This window comes from Gymnoscopelus microlampas, assembly GCF_963454915.1.
Source record: "Gymnoscopelus microlampas genome assembly, chromosome: 21".
Lineage (NCBI taxonomy): Eukaryota > Metazoa > Chordata > Actinopteri > Myctophiformes > Myctophidae > Gymnoscopelus > Gymnoscopelus microlampas.
In genome coordinates this window covers 16,577,252-16,597,251 of record NC_139958.1, presented here as the reverse complement: position 1 = coordinate 16,597,251, position 20,000 = coordinate 16,577,252, and the positions used below count along the sequence as shown (strand labels likewise).

The 20,000-nt window shown below is 42.9% G+C and overlaps 1 protein-coding gene across 1 annotated transcript in view; it reads left to right on the top strand.

Annotated features, from left to right (window-relative positions):
- LOC311038230 (uncharacterized protein) overlaps positions 1–20,000 on the top strand; it is a 112,278-nt gene that overhangs the window by 3,777 nt on the left and 88,501 nt on the right. Inside the window, exons 2-3 of the mRNA XM_084047622.1 lie at positions 7,029–7,099; positions 11,931–13,456. Of these exons, the coding sequence (XP_083903748.1) occupies positions 7,029–7,099; positions 11,931–13,456 (1,597 nt within the window). The remainder of the gene's footprint in view (positions 1–7,028; positions 7,100–11,930; positions 13,457–20,000) is intronic.

The following is a 20,000-nucleotide window of genomic DNA, read 5'->3' as shown; positions in this document are numbered from 1 at the left end:
AAACAGATTATACCAGAAAATGATACCAGACAGAAGAGTTAAAAAAAACTCATCTGAGCACACATCAAAGTCAAACAAACACAAATGGTGCTAATTACCACTAAAAGTGGTTCTTTGGCTCGTAATAATAGGGGAGCCTCTTTTGGTGCTATTTACAGTAGCACCTATCTTGAAGGTGCTATATATACTATATAAGCTTAAGCACCAGTAGAGAACCTCTAAAGATCCATACAGGGGCTGAACGGGTTCTTTGTATGACAGAGGTGCTATAAAGCACCAATGTTTTATTTTTTAAAGATAGTGAAGTGGAGAGGTCATAATCCAAATTCTGAACTTATGATAACAAGTGTATTTCCTTCTTGTATGGACACACAACTCACTGATGATCAGTGAAGATTTACTGTACCAGGGTAGTCTCTCGAGACAGATGCTTCCGCCTAACACAGACAAAAAATGTCTGACAGACAATGAAAATGAGTTGAAAATAAAGCAGATCATTTCCCCACCTTTATTTCGCCTGTGCAGTCGTGCAGACCGGAAACTGAATTAGTCAAAGCCGAGGTAGCTGCTTAGCAGAAATGGAAATGTTTTAAAATACGTTTTTTGCGAACATTGTGTCGTGACTCGTGATTGGTCAAATGCGCTTCCAGTCTGAAGAGCAAATAGCTTCCTGTTGTAAAATATTTTACCCGGCGGAGTTAAAGAATCTGTAGCATTTGAAGACTGTGGAAGACATAGGCTGGCTTGAGAGAGTAGTAACAGGGTGCAACCCTAACTCCAAATAGACCCTTATTAGTACCCCCATTTGAGTACATTTGGACACTCTCAGAGTTACAAATGAATACATTAACACTGAGGACTTTACTGTGTGTACATTCACTGTTAGTATGTCATTCAGATGGACAAACACACACCTCAACTCCTTTAGAATTTGACAGCAAAGGACATTGTGGGTTTATCAGTATTTCCTCAAAGCATTCAAACGTACGCAAGCTTAGCTTCCATGTGTCGACGTCATGAAGAAGACAATTACATGACTACAGAAGAGCAGAGCAGAGTCTGGCACTTTGAACGATGATTTGAGTAGCTCATAATAAAGAATGTAGGTTAGGCTGTCTAGCCAGTAATTGATGAGTTAGGGGAAGTCTTGTTCTGCTGGCCTGTATTTTGCCCACTCAGCTCCGCTGCAGATTCCCTTGAGCAGTCGTGTCAGACCCATGGTGTTGCAGTGTGAAAGCCGCAACAGACGGGGACTATGTGTGGATGTCAGCTTTATTGACTCTCCGAAGTCTGGCTTCTCGCCACCACAGCTTCACTGTACAGGCGAGCTTGCTCCCTCAACACACGTTTCAGAAAAATCACCTCAAAGAAAACCAAAACAAACTGCTGAGACTTTTGAGAAAAATACTAAATGCCAAAAGAAAACAAAATGTTTTTTCCATGGCAACAGGGTCTGGTTCACACAGATGTAAGAGCAGAGTGACAGATTGCGAGTCCTTTTGGCTGTAGGACAATTCTCAGAATTTACTGTATATGTCTCATTTCCAATCATGGATCTCTGCCTAGCAGATCAGATACTGTACATTAAGCTGTCTGGCCAGGAGACACTCAAATCCCAAACTGTAGTGTAAAAAACAAAATCCTGTTCCATTGGATCTAATGGATTCATGAGATTTCAACCTGGCATCCCTATTTTGGGGACATCATAGGAAAAATGTATGGATTATTTTGCTATTTTAGCTATTTCTGACCTAAGTATAAGATGGGGCTTAAGTCGTTAAATATCTGTATAACCCACAGAGAGATGTAATGTCTGATCAATAGCATTGATCGATAAAAAAAGACAGAAATACGCACGCACGCACGCACACACACACACACACACACACACACACACACACACACACACACACACACACACACACACACACACACACACACACACACACACACACACACACACACACACACACACACACACTCACACACACGCAATCTTGTTGCCGTGACTACAGCCAGCTGCGTGGTGTTTGATTGATGCTGATGTTACTAACCCGGGAATCAGACAGCGGTTTCCCAGCCTGCACTGCTTCTTAATGGAAATGACTGTGGTCAGACTGAGTTGAAACTAGACACTGTTCATGCACACTTCCTGCTTTTAATCACCAATTTGCCATTCTCTTCTTAAGGTTAGTGGGGAAAGCATGGATAATATTAACCTAATTATGGAAATATTTTATCTTCAAAGACAGAGGGGAGGGAGAGAGAAAGAGAGAGATAGAGAGAGAGACAGAGAGACAAGAGAATATACAAACAAAGTCTGTGTCAATATTCATGCACATAGGATACATGAACATACAGTATATTTTATAGTTACATACTTGACAGCGTTTCCCCTGCGTTCTGTGTACCCCCACCCCCACACTGTAGCCCTCAACCCACAGCTGCTTTTGACATTTCCTCTGTGTGTGTGTGTGTGTGTGTGTGTGTGTGTGTGTGTGTGTGTGTGTGTGTGTGTGTGTGTGTGTGTGTGTGTGTGTGTGTGTGTGTGTGTGTGTGTGTGTGTGTGTGTGTGTGTGTACTATATGTGTGGTGCGTGTGTGTGTGTGTGTGTGTGTGTGTGTGTGTGTGTGTGTGTGTGTGTGTGTGCACATATGCGTGTGTGTCCTGCCCCACACCAGATCTTAACCTCTCCACTCTTCAATTACTCTGCATGTGGTGATGGAGATGAGGGACCGTGTGTGTGCGTGCGCGCGCACGCCCATGTGTGTGTGTGTGTGTAACTGTGTATACAGTATGTGTAATGCCTGGGATTCGAACCCACGTTGGAAGGGACACTAAAGCCAAACATCTTAACCACTAGCCTAAAGAGGAATCTGTTATGTCAGAGGCTGTGAATTCATGTTTTGGAGTTTTTGAGGTGATGACCCTTATTGACCCAGATCTGAAAGTGCTGCAGAGCCCAGTGCCCAGTGCCCAGTTTTAAGTGAGTAAACAGACATGGGCTTACTTGAGCCAGTTTGTTGTTGCATTGGAGATGTCATTCTCTAATCCTCTACTGGAACATTCTCCTTTTGGGAGATAGACAGACAGACAGACATGTATACATATGGATATATAAATGTATAGGCATAATTATAATGTACAATCTATCACCACTCACCAGTAATGCTGTACGAACTTACGACAGTAAGTATGTGTAGGCTGTATGTGTACAGTGTCAGTCGGCCTATGAAACTACGTATATGGATATTATTTACAGTCAAACAACAGTGAGTATAGTGAGCAATATGCTTGAGCAGGCAACTTGCCATGATGGTACTTAGTGTATATCCCAGTAGTTTATCCCAGGCCAGTAGTCTGTGTGCAAATGTGCCGGAGTAAGGCAGGAGTCCAAGGATCCAAGAAGAGAACAGAGCATGCAGGTGCTTTTATGTGGCTACGGGAAAAAGGGACTGACCTAGTCGTGTTGTAAGGTTAGGGAAGGGTTCATCAGGATAGCGTCCAGCTTCCTCATCACCTACCCCCCCTTTTTCCGTAACCACCTCCAGATTGTCCAGTTAACTACCTTCCCCACCAGCTTCTTCAGTTTGTTAGTGTCCCTTGAACTGGGGGGGGGGGCAACTGCTACCTCCTGGGGAAGGGGGCAGTGGGAGGAGGGGGTATGTGGATGATTGCAGTGTTGCTTGGGGGGGGGGGGGGGGGGGTGGACTGTCGGGAACCCGGCATAGTTGCAGAGCTCAAGGGGGGCTGGGAGGTTGAACCTGCTGAAAGACAGGTTAAGCTCATTGGCACGTGCTATAATTCCCTCCACCGCAGTTTCTGGCTGCCTGTAATCCTCATGCACACCCGCCCCCCAACACACACACACACACACACACACACACACACACACACACACACACACACACACACACACACACACCTCTAGATTTTGTTTATTTGAATGATTTTGTTTTATGTTGTTGTTGTACTCCAGCGACAGAGCCTTCTTGTGCTCTCTCTTGATGGCCTTGCCCTCCTCAATGTGACGTGCCATGCCCTCTTCTTGTTATTTAGAAAAATCTTATTACAATAGAGTTTTATTTAGATACCATGTTGTTTGCACAGATGCTAGGTTTGATGTTTACCTGTTGGTATCCTAGTTTCTTAGGCATTGTTGACATTGTTCTCTTTGCACTTTACTTATGTGACTGAAGTGTTTCCCTTGTTGTTTGTCCTTGTTGTTTGTTAACCCTAGTCTAGGGTTCATGCTTACTCTCTCTGCGTACTCTGATCTCGCACTTCTTCAGCTAAAGGGCCAAATTGTAATTGTAATTCTATGATGATGTCATTGATCCAGGACTTGTGGTGTGGAGAAGCAGCATACAGTACCTTGTTGATTGGTACAGTCTTCTCCTCACAGAACTTGATGTGATACACTGGCAGTCAGAGTCCATTGATGGTCTCTGATGTCACAGTCTGTTATCCTGAAACAAACCTTCACCTACTCTGACCCAGAGCTACATGTATTATTTGTATATTTTTCATTCATTTCTATGTTGTTTTTGCAAAAACAACATAATTAATTAATTAATTCAGCAAAGTTTCAGTTAGCTTCCAGAGGAGTTTGATCGTTTCAGTCTAGTTTGTTTGTTTTTATACTGTATTAGTTTAATATTACATACTTATACTTATAATTATTATTATTATACAAAAAAAAAAAAAAAAAAAAAAAAAAATATATATATATATATATATATATATATATATATATATATATATATATATATATATATATATATATATATATATAATAAAACAGCTGATCTACAAGCTCATAACGTGTCACTTTGCAGATCGGCAATCTATTGTGAAGCGATTTGGTGTAGACAGGGGGAAAAAGCGGTCCAAGTACAGTTGTAACTCAGATCCGTTTTTACCAAGAATGGACGTTTGTATTGAAACTCAACACTTCTTGAAGGCAGTTGACTCACAGTCATGTAGAAATTCCAATCTCAATAAACATACAGTATGCACCAATGCCTCCTCATGCTTGTTGTGTTAACAAACTTGAAGACTAAAACTAAAGACATTTTCTGTATATTTTTGTTTTATTGCATGTTAGTTTTGTAAGCGCACAATATCTCCACAAGGCTGCCAGGCCGGGGCCAGAGATCATCCATTCACCCCCGTGTGTGTGTGTGTGTGTGTGTGTGTGTGTGTGTGTGTGTGTGTGTGTGTGTGTGTGTGTGTGTGTGTGTGTGTGTGTGTGTGTGTGTGTGTGTGTGTGTGTGTGTGTGTGTGTGTGTGTGTGTGTGTGTGTGTGTGTGTGCGCGCGCGCGGATAATCTTGTAAACTACTTTCAGCATCAGATTTCTTTCTAGTTCAAGGCAAGCCATGGAACTCTTTTCCCGAATATTATTCAGTCATATGTCATACATATCAGAGATACATCATAGATGACTGACCACATGAATCACAGAAAGAAATGAAAAAGACACATGATAGTGAAACCTAAATACTACTACAGCAGGGCTACTCAACTTAAGATTGCTCAGGGGCCACTCAGCAAAATACCAAAAGTCCAAGGGCCGCAAGCTAAAAATGTCTGTCCTATTTGGGATTTTTCGATTTTGTAACACACTACACATTGTTATTGTTGTAAGAAAATGTACATTTTTACATCATATTCTTTTCACTGTACCTGTTTATTTTGTGTGTATGTCTAGTGCCATCAGTTCAGCAAAAGCTAAGGTATGGCAAGGTTAGGGTTGCCAACTCCCAGAGATTGAAATATTGAAACCTATCCAGGATTTTTTTTTTTTTTTTTGGTTTGATCATGAGGGGCCGCAGAGACGCTGCGTTGGGGCTGCATGCGGCCCGCGGGCCGCGTGTTGAGTAGCGCTGTACTACAGGAAGAGGCTGGGCGGGTGGAGGGAGTTTGATCACTGGTGAGCTGTCATTTGTGGTAGTAGTGAGAGATGTTGAGCATCAGAGTGAATGTTATCCCCTTAAATAGACTACATAGTTTGAACCACTAGGATTGTGACCATATGTGATAGGAGGGTGAATGAGTGTGGGACTGACTGGACATGCTCCATGCATGTAAGAGGGTACAAACCTGATTACTGTAGGTTGTGATCTGATGTACCGAGGGGGGGGGGCTGTGGGACTGGAAACCTCCTTAACATTTGCATACAGCAGGTGCATGATTATTATTATTCTCTGTTTTCAGGACACATACTGGGGTGAAGTTCGACAGTGTTTTGACCACGATAAATGCTAGGGACCTCGATAAATGCTAGTGACCATGATAAATGCGCTGGGGTAGGCCTAGAGTACCTCATCTCTAATCCCGCAACAGTGGCATGGATGACGTCACTTGCATGTGCCACTTTGGCTATGTGTAATCTACACAGTATTGACGATGACGTACAGTATGAGAATTTACAAATAATGTGAAAAATTATACATGCTGTGGTTAACCATCTGGAGATCACCAGAACGACAATCCCACCCCCCTTAGCCTTGTCACTGTGTTTGTCCCTGTCAGATCGCATGACTGTGAAGCCGTCTGGTTTCCAACCAACTAGGGTCCCCGTATTCACATTGTTCCTTCACCAGTGTGAACTGTTTGTATGTCTTGTTGATCAGTTACCAGACATTCCCCACGACTAAAAACGAGAGACAAGGTTTGAATCTATTCCTGATCTGTTTGCGTTTCTCCCTCACACACACCCCATATCACGCATCCATTGTGCAGAGCCTAGGTCTTCAGACTTGTGTAAACAATAGGCCGACTCGTGGTCACGGTTAAAGTCGCGGTTGCATCCATTGTTCCACTGAGTTTGATTGTCTATGACTAATAAAAGTAAAACGAAAAGACTATAAACATTATTAGTACCGTAAATACTAGTACTTAAACAATAACTAAGCATAGTGGGATATCATAGGCCTATGTGAGGCCATGTGTTGGGTTATTGATTAGTTAACTAGTTTTTAATGTGATAAATATTAACTGACGTCTTCTCTTGTCTTCCCTACAGGAGAGCCCTATTGCTCTGTACCATTTTATTTTGTACCTGTTACCTGGGACTTGCACAAGTACACCCTGAAGGTAAGACGTCAACTCACCTTAACTGTATGCTACGGTACCACCACTGCCCTATTGCACACTGTAAAATCCCTTGTGTTATTTAACTCGGGGTGTAAAATATGGTTCAAATGGACCCGTGAGGCAGCATAATTGTAAACCAGTGGAATATCTGTGAAATGTTATCAGACGTATCACTGACAGCTAATGTTGAGTCAGCCAGTCCAGCTTGTAGATTAGGTGTGGAGAGGGGCAAAAATATAGATCCCGGTCAAGTATTAGTCCACGAAGTGTACACAGAGGTTTTACTAAACTAAACTAAACTAACTAACTAACTAACTAACTAACTAACTTACTAACTGTTGTTTCAAACAACAGAGGTGTGTGTTGTTGTGACCTCATCTTTAACCACTCTCAGTCTGTTGACCCCTTATTTTGGGCATGTCTTTAAAAGGGACATTTAAAAGAAATGTTCTAATATTTTCAAAATGTTTCTAAATCTTTTACATTTCTTCAAACTGTTTTGAAATTAGGCAAAGTATAAATCAGGCTTAAGTGTTTAATGAGATCTTGAAGTAGGGAGAGAAGAGCCTTGACTTGGCAGTGTGCTTGCAGGCCACTCTACTGTAGCTACATTATGTTATGTACTAAATATAAGCTACAGTATATGCTTCAATCATGCGCTGACACAATGTGTCTGTCTCTCTGCACAGTACTAGTTTACTGTAGGTCTGAAGCCACACAGTTGTGCACTGTGTTTTCCAGTAAATAGTATCTGTTGTGTGTGGACAGTCAGGAAGCTTGGAGTCAAGAGGGAAGGTACAGAATAGATAAACGTTATAAGTTCTGTGCTTCACTGCCAAGTTCTGATGCCGTTCGCTGCAGCGGAGACCACACAAAGAGGAGAATGCGTGACACAAATACGTCTAGACCGACAAGTCAAGGAGTTTGGTTTTCAAGCTATTTTATAAAGCCCTAATGTTTTGAGGTAACGGAAAGTCTTACAGACTTATACATCACATGCTGAGACCATAAAGAATTGGCCATATAACAAGGACATGACATTCTGGCTGCATGCTTTTCTCTCTCTGTGCTTCATCTCATGTTGAGTGGAGTGAAATGTGCTTCTGTTCCATGGAAAAGACTTTAGGTGCAGTGGTAAAAAGCCAAATATGCTTTTTTAACTGACCCCTGCAAACAATGGTGTTCCAATAAACCCCAGATGTACATATGCGTATGATGAAGTAAAGTATGAACTAGTATAATTAGGTGCAAAGTAGGACGTAAGTAGTACTGAGTTGCAATAATAGTCTGAAGTAGAACTTAATAAAGGTGAGGGAAACTTTACTGTACTATTCACTAATACTACACACTACAGTAATATTTGAGCATTTCAAGTTTGATACGCATTAGGCCACTGGCCAATACAATTTATCTCTGGGACCCTAATCTACACTTTTTTTTTCTTTTTACTCCGAGAGTGCACAAATAGAACCAAATGGACACGTAAGGGCCCAATTGGCTCCATTTGTACACGCTCGGACCCATAAGGGTCCATTTTTGGACCTCTGGTGGTCCCTAGACCCAATGTTGAGAAGCAGTGTGTTAGACTAAACTAAATGAACATGTTTATGAACATGTTTATCCTGAAAGGATTGGCACCCACTAGCCTGAGAATATGGGAGTGTCAGCTCTGACCTGCTTCACTGAGATGCAATGTCTTCTTAGCTTCTATGTAGATTTTGTTCTACAGTAAGTAAGTAGTACTGTATGGCATCATTGTTAGGACCCTCGTCTTTGTTTTTTTTTCACTCCTCCATTTTCACTATCCATTTGCTTCTATAATCCCCACAGGGCCTGTTAGCACAAACATTGTTTGCCTATTTAAATGTATGTAAAGAGTTAAGACTCCCATGTCATCCATCATATTACTAACAGTGATAATAAACACACTTCCCCTATAGAGAAGGCCCAGTGCTGCATTTACGTAACCCCCCCCCCCCCCCCCAGCAGCTGAAGTGGGAATGAAAGATTTCCATGACTTTCACTTTTATTTCCTTGTAGAGACAAGACCACAGAGCAAATGTAAATGTTTCAAAGAACAATTGTTCTTCGATGCAGTAGAAGTATAGGTGAACTATAAGTACGCAAGGCAGTGGCCAGTTTACAGTAATGTTAGCCTTGTTGTAACTAAGAGATTCACTAGATGATCAACTACAGTACAATGCAGCCTTCAAGAGTTGGCATATACACAGACGCGTGTGTACGCAGAAGATGCGCACCATTTGCAAGTTACAGTCATAGGCTCACTGGCTCTGTTGACATTTTCCAAAATCCTCTTTGTCCCGACTGCATCCCAGGGAGGATTTCTGTTCGTCCAAAATACATATTTTATCTTCCCCAAATGCCTAGTTTTGCGTGCTTTTGACACCTCACATGAGCATTACGTACTGTATCGTAACATCCATCTAACATTGGAACAGACGTGTCGCAACAGACGCCATACAGAACTTCTCCATAAAGGAGGCCAATGTGTGTGAATGACTGCCCACTGCCTTCGCCAGATATTTTTTATTCAACAATGTTATGGATTCCATGTGGGAAAGGGGCTGTAGACCCCAGACCAGAACGGGCCCTTGGAGAAAAGGAAGGCTTTGATCCAACTGGTCTGAGATCAGACATCGGAGAAGTGATTACCAGTGTAATCCCATGCGTCCTTCAGTGCGACTGCCTAAAACCTAAACCTAAACCCTGAAAAGAAAGCAGAGGTTGGCTGGCTAGAAGGGTGGAAACAGTAGCTTGGTTCCAGGCAGAAAGATGTTCTGCTCTCTTGTGGTTACTCTGGTCATGTTCTGGAATTAACATTTAAAAAAAGCAAGGAGCTGTCTGAAGTGACATAAACAGGAGCGAGACAGGAAGAGGGAAGCTGAGGCTGTTGAGAGGTCAGTGAGTCATGGTTCATTGATCTACCCACCCTTCTTGAACTTCTAAAGGCAACAGAGCTATACTCTGCAGTACAACGCAGTCCAATGCAAGTCGTCGCTGTCGGGTGGAAACCTTGTAAGTCCAAAAAAGAACCTGTGTTCCAATGCATCCAACGTAGTTATACTTCTCATTGGTTAAATATTTATCAAATCCACAGACAGACTTAACCACTTTCAACCTGGTGTCCTTATTTTGGCCATGTCATACTACTAACTCACAAAGTGTCACGATGTGATGAATTGTGAGCTTGTTGATCTGCTATTTTCGTTACTTTAGCTTGACACTGTCATATGATAAAGTATAAAATCGGGCATTCATTTATGAGAAAAAGCATAATATGCAGCCCTTTATACAGTAAATTAGTTGTAGCCTTTGTTTTTCAGTTATTTGTGAGGGACAATAGAAGTAGATGTTGTTAGAGGTTAAAAACATGAAGCAAATGCATTACATAATGGATTTCTAGTCAGAGCTAATTGAAAAGCAATGTCCCTAGTTAGGCTTTTAACGTTATCTCCTTTCCATGTGAAGATAGAAAGGAAAATATAAATGCAGTAATTTACATTTAATTTACGGTATGATGCAGTGGAGTCCAGTCCAGTTGAGGGGGTTCCAAATGGACCCATAGGTCTGTAATAAGAGTTATGGGGGTCCCTGGCATTAAAAAAAGTTTGAGAACCACAGGTATAATGCACATGTGCATAATGGATGCTTGTTATCCTTCATTGTTCCCCCTACTTTAGGGTTGTCCGATATTGGCTTTTTTACCGATAACCGATATACCGATATTGTCCAACTCTTAATTACCGATACCGATATCAACCGATACCGATATATGCGGGGATTATTGTGATTAGGGTAAGCTCAAATTTCATATCACACACACCATATACAGTAAGAACTCCTGTAACTTATTTATAAAGCAAAATAAAAAATAAAAAATGTTTTTTTTTTCAAAAAACGATACCGATATTTTTCCGATATCAATTTTTATGCTAATATCGGCCGATAATATCGGACATCCCTACCCTACTTTATTCCAGTCTGACTTCTTACTTAGTCCTTCTCCTCTCTGCTGTTGCATATCTTGCTTAAACCGATATTGCATCTCATTTGCCCCTACTTGCTCTGTCACTTGTTCTTTCTCAAATGAAAGATCACATCAACAGAATTATGTTATGCAGACTGATCATCTTGTGCCAATAGGTAGCTAATCGTAATGCTTTAACACCCATGGGTGCTGCAATTGTACTGTATAAGATAGCTTCAAACATACAGGAAAATTAAGCTCTTATCCTCTGGTTTTGTTGAGAGTCATAACTGAATGTTCCCCTGCTGTGAAAACAGAAAGATCTTAATTTCTTTGGCTGTATTTCCAAAAGGAACTTATAGGAAAATTGTCTGATGTGCCAGCAGAATTCATCCAACTGCTTCCATTGTAGGAGAACGCTGAAATACCCTCGTCTCACTTCAGTTATTTCAGGAAGAGCAGTTTTCCAATTGTATAGAAAATAAGTCCAGCATGTCCTATTAACACACACACACACACACACACACGCGCGCACACACACACACACACACACGCACACGCACACGCACACGCGCACGCGCACACACACACACACACAGACTTTGGAACTGCACACATTCATATAATGAAAGACCTTTTAAAGACCTCATCGTTGGACAGAAACACTTTTATAAGAACTTTAGGCAGCCCTGAGTAGTGCTGTGCTCTGTTGGTCGAGAATACATTATACATTAGACATTAGACATTATAGATATAGATTTACATTTACATATATACACACTCTACAACTACATACATGGTGCATATTTGGTGTTGTAATACTTCTCTCTCTTTTCTGCCCAGATGTGGACATCCTCCAGAAGTTGGGGCTCAGGGGAGAGAAGCCGTCACGCTCGGTGCCAGCAGGTGTCATTCCATTCCGTACAGGGATCATCCTCACTCAGCGGGCACGCGTTGAGGCTCCACTGCGCTCCCTCTTCCCAGTGGCCATCTGGCCCGACCTGGCTCTGGTCCTGAGTGTGCGCTCACACCGCGTCAACAACGCCTTCCTCTTCGCCCTGCTCTCGAGCCGCAGGAAGCTTCTGCTGGGCCTGCAGCTCACCCCGGGCCAGCTGCTTCTCCACACGGGGCCCAACACCTCGGTTGCACTGCCCTATGATGCTCACAATGGCCAGTGGCACCAGCTGGCGGTGGGAATAAGTGGGCGCACAGTGACTCTTTATGCCTCCTGCGGAGAGCAGAGTGTTCATGCAGACTTTACGTGGGACAGTGAGGAGGGGCTGGCTCCGGAGCTCCAGGGCTCCTTCCTGCTGGGGAAGATGAGTCAGCAGCAGACCTCGTCACAGTTCGAAGGAGCTATCTGCCAATTTGACCTGATCCCCTCCGCACAGGCAGCTCACAACTACTGCAGGTATGTTAAGAAACAGTGCAGGGAAGCTGACACCTACAGGCCAAACCTTCCTCCTCTGCTGCCTCTCTTACCCAGAGAATCCAACATCACTGCTACCCCAGCTTCCCCCATGCTGAGGGGTCTAGACCTGTCCAGGAAACCCCTGGGGCTGAGCTTGGCCCGGAGTGCCGCCGCCGCTGCATCAGCTGTCAGGTACGTGGCCCCCCTCCTGACAAAGCCCAGCCCCAGGACCACTTCTCCACCTGTTACAGCAACTGTGGTGCCTTTCACAGTCTTGCCTGGACTCGTCTCGCCAGCCCCCAAGTCCCAGGTGGAGACTGTCACGGCTCCACTCAGGACTAGAGCACCCCCAACCTCACAGGCCCCAACTCCCAAACCATCCACCCTGAAGGCCTCCACTCAGAAAACCCCAAAGCCCACCTCACCGAAGCCTACTCCTCGTAGCAGCCCCAAGAAGACCACATTAGGACCGCTCAGCAAGAAGAAACCCACTGTTCCAGCCACTGCCAACACCAAACCCCCCAAGAGGAAGCCTGGCACTGCCTTATCAGATCAAGGTGCTTTCCCAAAGAAACCCCAACCCACTGCTGCCAAAAAGACACCTCCCAAACCGAAAGTTACCACCTCCAAAGCTACACCGTCCAAACCCACAACATCCAAAGCAAATCCTTCCAAAGTTACCCCTTCTAAGCCAACCATCTCCAAAGTTAACCCGTCAAAGTCTGTCAACTCCAAAATTACATTTCCCAAAATCACCAAGCCAGTGTCCAAACAAGTCACCAAACCACCAAAGCAAGCCAAAACCACCAAGGCTCCAGTCATTCTGCGACTCAGCAGGCCTACCTACGCCCCAGTCACCCTGCCTGCCACCGATGGCTTCCAGAGCTGGGAGGTGGCACCTACCCAGTTCTCCCTTCTGGCTGGACCTCCAGGACTGAAAGGAGAACCAGGCAGAGCAGTAAGAACACCCATGCCCTCTGTTTTTTGCTTGCTTTGTGTTTGTGTGTGCGTGCACTACTGCATCTGCATCTGCATCTGCATCTGCATCTGCATCTGCATCTGCATCTGCATCTGCATTGTGTGTGTGTGTGTGTGTGTGTGTGTGTGTGTGTGTGTGTGTGTGTGTGTGTGTGTGTGTGTGTGTGTGTGTGTGTGTGTGTGTGTGTGTGTGTGTGTGTGTGTGTGTGTGTGTGTGTGTGTGTGTGTGTGTGTGTGTGTGTAATGTTATGCGTGCGCTTTATGTCTGTGTGTGTGTGTGTGTGTGTGTGTGTGTGTGTGTGTGTGTGTGTGTGTGAAAGTTTGCTCACAATAATCTATTACAAATACAGCATACGTCGTATTTGCTGGCTGGCTAGTCACGTTCTTTAGGACTGCAGGCCTGCTGCGATAATATCAAAGCATGTTATGGGACACCACCTGCAATTATGACTTTCTCCATCTCTCTCTTTCTCTCACACTTTCCATAACTGTCATGCTCTAGCTCTCTCCTCTCCCTACTCTCTCCAAGGCTGTTGGGCTCTAATCCAGTCTGATTATGGGTCTCTTTCCATCTCTGATCTCTTGTCTTTCATTGACGGGGAACAGTCAGGGCTCATTGACGGGGAACAGTCAGGGCTCAGTGACAAAGGAATAGGGCAGCTCTACCTCATCAAATGCTTGGCACCTGGGTGGGGTCCAGGTGGCGTAGAGGTATAAAAACACTTGCTCGCCACACAAAGGCTCAGGTTTGCTTCTCAGCAGTAGTGCCTCCAGTGTGAACACCATAAGAGTGCGTTTCTGGATGGGAAGCCGGCTGGGGACTGTGTATTTGTAGCTGCACTAGCGACTCCTACTGGTTGTTTGGGACACCTTTTTCAGCGGGAATGAAATATTGATCCTCTACGTATTACATTCTCCCAGTGAAACTCCATGCTGTCAGGTGAAAAGAAGCAGCTGGTGGCTCTCTGTGTATCAGAGAAGACATGTGGTTGTCTGCACACTCCCCAGACCAACAGTGGAGGTTGGCAGTGACAGAGACCACAGTACACATGGAGGGAATTGGCAACGACTAAACCGGAGAGACAAATGAAAAATAACAAACAGTAACAAAAGAATGCTTGGCAGTCTAGTCTAGTCTGGGATTGAGGTAAAGACAGAATTGTCATAGGAGGGCATATTTACATATTTTACCACTTTAACATGGCCATTTTGGCCATGTTATAATAGGCGAAACATTAAAAAAAAAACGTTAAAACACCATGTTGCACCGCCGATCCGAACGGTACCGGTATGTCCGAGTTATAGTGTCGGGGGCTTTGTCAGAGGAGCCGTCTGTCTGTGTCCCTTTTATGCCCATATATGGAGATCTCTGATGTCATTAGTACTTGGTCGGATCGGCGGTTCTGAACAACTGCATATCCGAACGACTCGCCGGCAGGCACCGCCAACCATGGTGGTTCGCCCGCTGGCCAGCCCGCCATCCCATCAGTCAATTTTAATATAGGATTCATGAAAATAGGGCTTACGTGGTTACGGACATATTTACTGGCCGTGGGTCTCTACTGGACGTAGGAGAAGTGGTAGAAACAATGTAGGAAAGCCTCCTCTTGCTCCGTCCCACCCTCCTTCATCCTCTGCAGACCCCTGAAGGCTGGGCCTGATGTGTCAGCTTTGACGCCTTGCCGTCTCTCCACCAGATTCCTGTGTGACGTAGAGGGAGGATGGGGGGGTTGCACAGCCTGTTTTCAAAGCCGGGGCAAGGGTTAGGGCAGGCAGTAAACGCCAAGCACCATTCAGCCTTCAACCGCAGCCACAATGACATACAAGAGCTACAGTAGGGTTGTCACAATGGCAAAATTCTAACCTTTGATACAGTACTAAAAAGATGATACTCGATATACCTCTTTCGATACCACAGCAAAAGGTTTTTAAAAAAGGCACACAAAATAGCATGATGTTTTTGACAATTAAAACATCTAATTGTTATGTTAACCGTTTATGTAATAGCCTACTTTTCTTCTTTCTTAACACATATTTAATTCATTAATTCATACAGTGGAATGGGTGGATACAAAAAGACAAAGCTGTATTTATTATTTAATCCGGTAATCTCACTGAGCTATGAGGAGAGACCTGGTCAGACAGCAGCAGCAAGTGTAAAAATGCTAAAAAGAATGTTAAGTGCAAGTGCAAACCTCCTCCTCCTGAAGTTGAAGATGTTCAAGGGGAATCAAGCTGTTCCTGCTCTAACGTGTTCCAGGTTGAGGAGGCAGAGCAGGAGAAGACCTTTTTTACCAAGTTCAGTAGCAGTGGTGGAAAAAAGTATTCACATTTTTTACTTGAGTAAAAGTATCAATACTGCAATATAGAAATACTCTGTTACAAGTAAAAGTCCGGAATTCGAAATTTACTTGAGTAAAGGTACAAGAGTATTTGTATCAAAATGTACTTAAAGTACCAAAAGTACAAAGTACTCATTATGCAGAATGTCCCATTTCAAGTTTTCAAATGTATGTATACATTTCAAATGTATACAAATCTTTTGAGAATTGTAGATCTACAAGCTCACAATGCATCGCATCGCGACGCATTGTGAGCTTGTAGATCGGCTGTTTTCAAATGGCCGAAATGTATATAGGGCTGAAGTGTGTTTTATATTTTGTAATATTAATCAAGATCTACAAAGTAACTAACTGGAGTAAAAGTACAATATTTGTCTCTGAGATGTGGTGGAGTAGAAGTAAAAGTACAAAAAAATGTACTTAAGTACAGTACTTGAGTAAATGTATTAGTTACTTTCTACCACTGACCTGTGAGAGGGGACTGGGAGCCTAGGCTAATAACCACACTGTTTATGTAAGTGGGCAGATAAACGGGCAGCAGTCCGAGGATGAATTCTTCATAAGTGTGCGTGCACGATTAGGCCGGTACAGTGATCCCACTCAAAAGTAACAGTATGACCCCAGCAGGTAGGTGAGGCCCAAATTGTTGATGCTGGTGATCAGAAGATTTTTGCTGATGAAGTGCAGAGTAGCATTGTCCTTGTTACTGAGGTGCACCACCTTGTGGAGCCCCTCACATTTCTCCTTAACCGTGGGTGCATGCAGTGGTACATCACTGGTGAAATCGCGGTCGGCTCCCTTAACTTGTAGACTCAGATTCCCGTTGCCAATGCCTGCATAGCACACATTCATGTACAAGATGTACGGTCCGGTACATTTGATGTTGATCTGATTGTTATTCACACCCATCTGGTTGTTATTCTGACCATCTAGCAGCTCAAGCTCGACTCCCGTGCTATCATACATGTCACCTGTAGGAAGGGCAAAGGAAAACCGAATGACTGAGAGTGAGATACGAGAGAGAGACTGAGAGAGACGTCTCTATTATATAACACACTTCTAGTGATATAAAAGACACAATACAGTTTATATTTTGTCTGTCTTGATTTATAAAGATATTTCTTAAATTACTCACCAATTGGTTCAAATCTTATGTAGATACCTTTGCCCTCATGCCTGTTGGACTCCTGGAAAGACATAAGAACACATAAAAGTTAGGCACTGGGAAAGTATATATGTGTATACCATACATACTGTACTGTACATGCATACATGCATACATACATGCATACATGCATACATAATACAGTATATATACATATACACATCAAATCCTGAAAAGGTGAGAAAAATCTGGAAGAGTTCTGAAACACTTTAACAACACAAAGTTAAAGTTATAACATTTACTCAAGTACTGTACTTAAGTATAATTTTAAGGTATTTTAACTTTTTTATTTTTCCATACTTTAGTACCACTATATCTCAGAGGCAACTATTGCACTTTTAATCCACAACAATTATTTGAAAACTTTAGTTACTAGTTACTTTGTAGATTTGGATTATTACAAAACATACATTAACCACTTCAGCCCTATTTAAACTTTAACTATTTGAAAATAGCCGATATACAAGCTCGCAATGTGAGCTTGTAGATCTGCTATTTTCAGATTTATGTTTAAAGATTTTTATACATTTTAAAAGTTGTGAAATGGGACATTCTGTGTAATGAGTACTTTCTACTTTTGGTACTTAAGTACATTTTGATACCAATACTTTTGTACTTACTTAATACTTAATACTACAACCACTGAACATATCACAGAAAAATAATAATCGGAAAATAATTTCTATATAATTAATGTAAAAATAATAATATATTTGTTTAAAGTGTCTACTCTAAGTAAAAAAATAAATAAAACAAAATTATAACAAAACCCCCAAAATTGGGAGGACAATACAACATCACTCACCTGTCGGGGAGCGTTCCAGTGCACATAGAGAGTGACTGCCAGACACAGAGCCACCAGCAGGTTCTGCACGGTCACCACCAGCGCCAGTCTCCATCTGCTGTGGCTGCGTCGTGACCACTGCGGCGTGCGTTTCTCCACGCCTGGAGGAGGCTTGTCCGAAGAAGGCACGTTATCATACACGACAGCATCCATCGAATATCTCTGCATCAATGAACTGTTAGGTTCCTCGCAACGACGTTTTTGACACGAGTGGGCATGATCAGAAAGGAGGGACTGCACCCATATTACGAAATTAATTAGTGCTCTGTGCAGAGAAACCCAGATTTCTTGGGTCATGACGCAACTCCCCATATAGGCCCCATATTGCGTCAGATTAGATTTTCCGCCATTTTGAATTTTCTTCTAAACACACTTTTAGTTCCTCCTCCCACATATTTTGTCCAAATTTCACAAAAATTGGTACACATGATCTCTGGACCCATGCGATAAACATCTCCAAGCGGAATTTTGATAGTCATTACCGTTCGTCCGTAAATGGCTTCCAAATTTAGCGGAAGGGGCCTGTTTTACAAAAAAGGCCAAAACTCACGAACAAAACGTCCAGTCAATCCCAAATTTTAATCGCATGTCAAGGGTGGTTTACTCAACAAGTCCCGGCGGCAGCGACCCGCGACTCGCGTCGGCGCAACCACACTTTGCAATTGCCCTGAATTGCGACGCGTCTAGTTATATGTAGTATAGCTGTCCGACCTGAATGCAAGAAGACCCTGCGGTGAGGAAGTCATTTACAAACGGGGCAAGATTATAGGGAAATTGTCTAATTTAGTTCATTTTAGTTGTGGAGGAGATTGGGTGACCGCTGGATATGTTCATTTTGATAGGAATAATGGTTTGTTGTATCTTCACAAAACCTGCTGCTGTGTGGCTTCTCTCCCTCTCTTATTAACATTCTTTCTCTCTCTCTCTCTCTCTCTCTCTCTCTCTCTCTCTCTCTCTCTCTCTCTCTCTCTCTCTCTCTCTCTCTCTTCTCTCTCTCTCTTATGGTTATGATGGAACAATGTGTGTGATATGTGTGTCTTGTCTATTTTTCGCACTGGCTCTGTAATTTGGGGCATCAGATTGCAGACTGCTTTGTGTTTACGGCTACTGTAGCTAATTTAGTTGTGCACTGATGTCACTAGCAGACCTACTACTGAGTAGTAGCCCTAATTACTACCATGGAGCTCTACCTATACCTCCACCTTAAAGCATTCTAACAACCACAGACAGTAAGTGTCCCAAAACTAAATCTATTTAGCAGCAAATCTATAACCACATAAACCCTGGTTACTCTATTTTGGGCATGTCATGTAAAAAAAAAATCAAAATACAAGATCTACAAGCTCACAACGTGTGTGCTTGTCGGCTATTCACTATTTGTCGTACAATGAAGTATATATGGGCTTAAGTGATTAAAGGCCATAAAGGCATTTACGTCCAGCCAGTTTGAATTACAGTATATACTTATTATCTTATTTAACTTCCATTCAAGATTCTTAGAAACTGAGACTCAGTTCTGGTACATTTTATCTGGTTTCCAGGCTAAATGTGGTCATGACTCATCACCACCATGCCTCAAGCTGTAATACTGAAACAAAGCTGCTTACTGTGCATCCACAGTGGGCCACTGTCTGTTCATATGTATCCTAGTACATTTTCTGCCATCATCTCACCCCCTGGCAGCCCTGACAATGAGTAGAGAGAAGCTATAGCTTTTGAAGGCATGCATGTAAGTGTGTGTCTAACAGTACAGCACCCTGGGGAGCAGTTAAGGATTATCCACTTAAACCCCCTATGGTTGAGCGGAGTCCCTCAGGGCTCTATACTAGTGTATTTTTCTGTTTTCTGCGACGCGCTGTGAGCTTGTCAAACTGCTATTTTCAGAGAAAGCTTTCCCCACAATACGGATGTTGGGGGTTTAAGTGGTGACGTGCCTTGCTCAGGGACACTTTGACACATAGACTGGGTGGACCAGAGTGAGACGCAGGACTTCATAGGAGTCCATTTCATATATTTTGTGCTCTGTGTGTTGATTAATGTTGTGTTCAAGGTGTAAACATGATCTGTGCTCATGTGGTAGAAATCCAATCTCTCTCTCTATTTAAGACATTTTGTTCAGTAATCAAGGTCAGCATTGTGGCATTGATATTGCTCACAGCTATTGCACACTGAT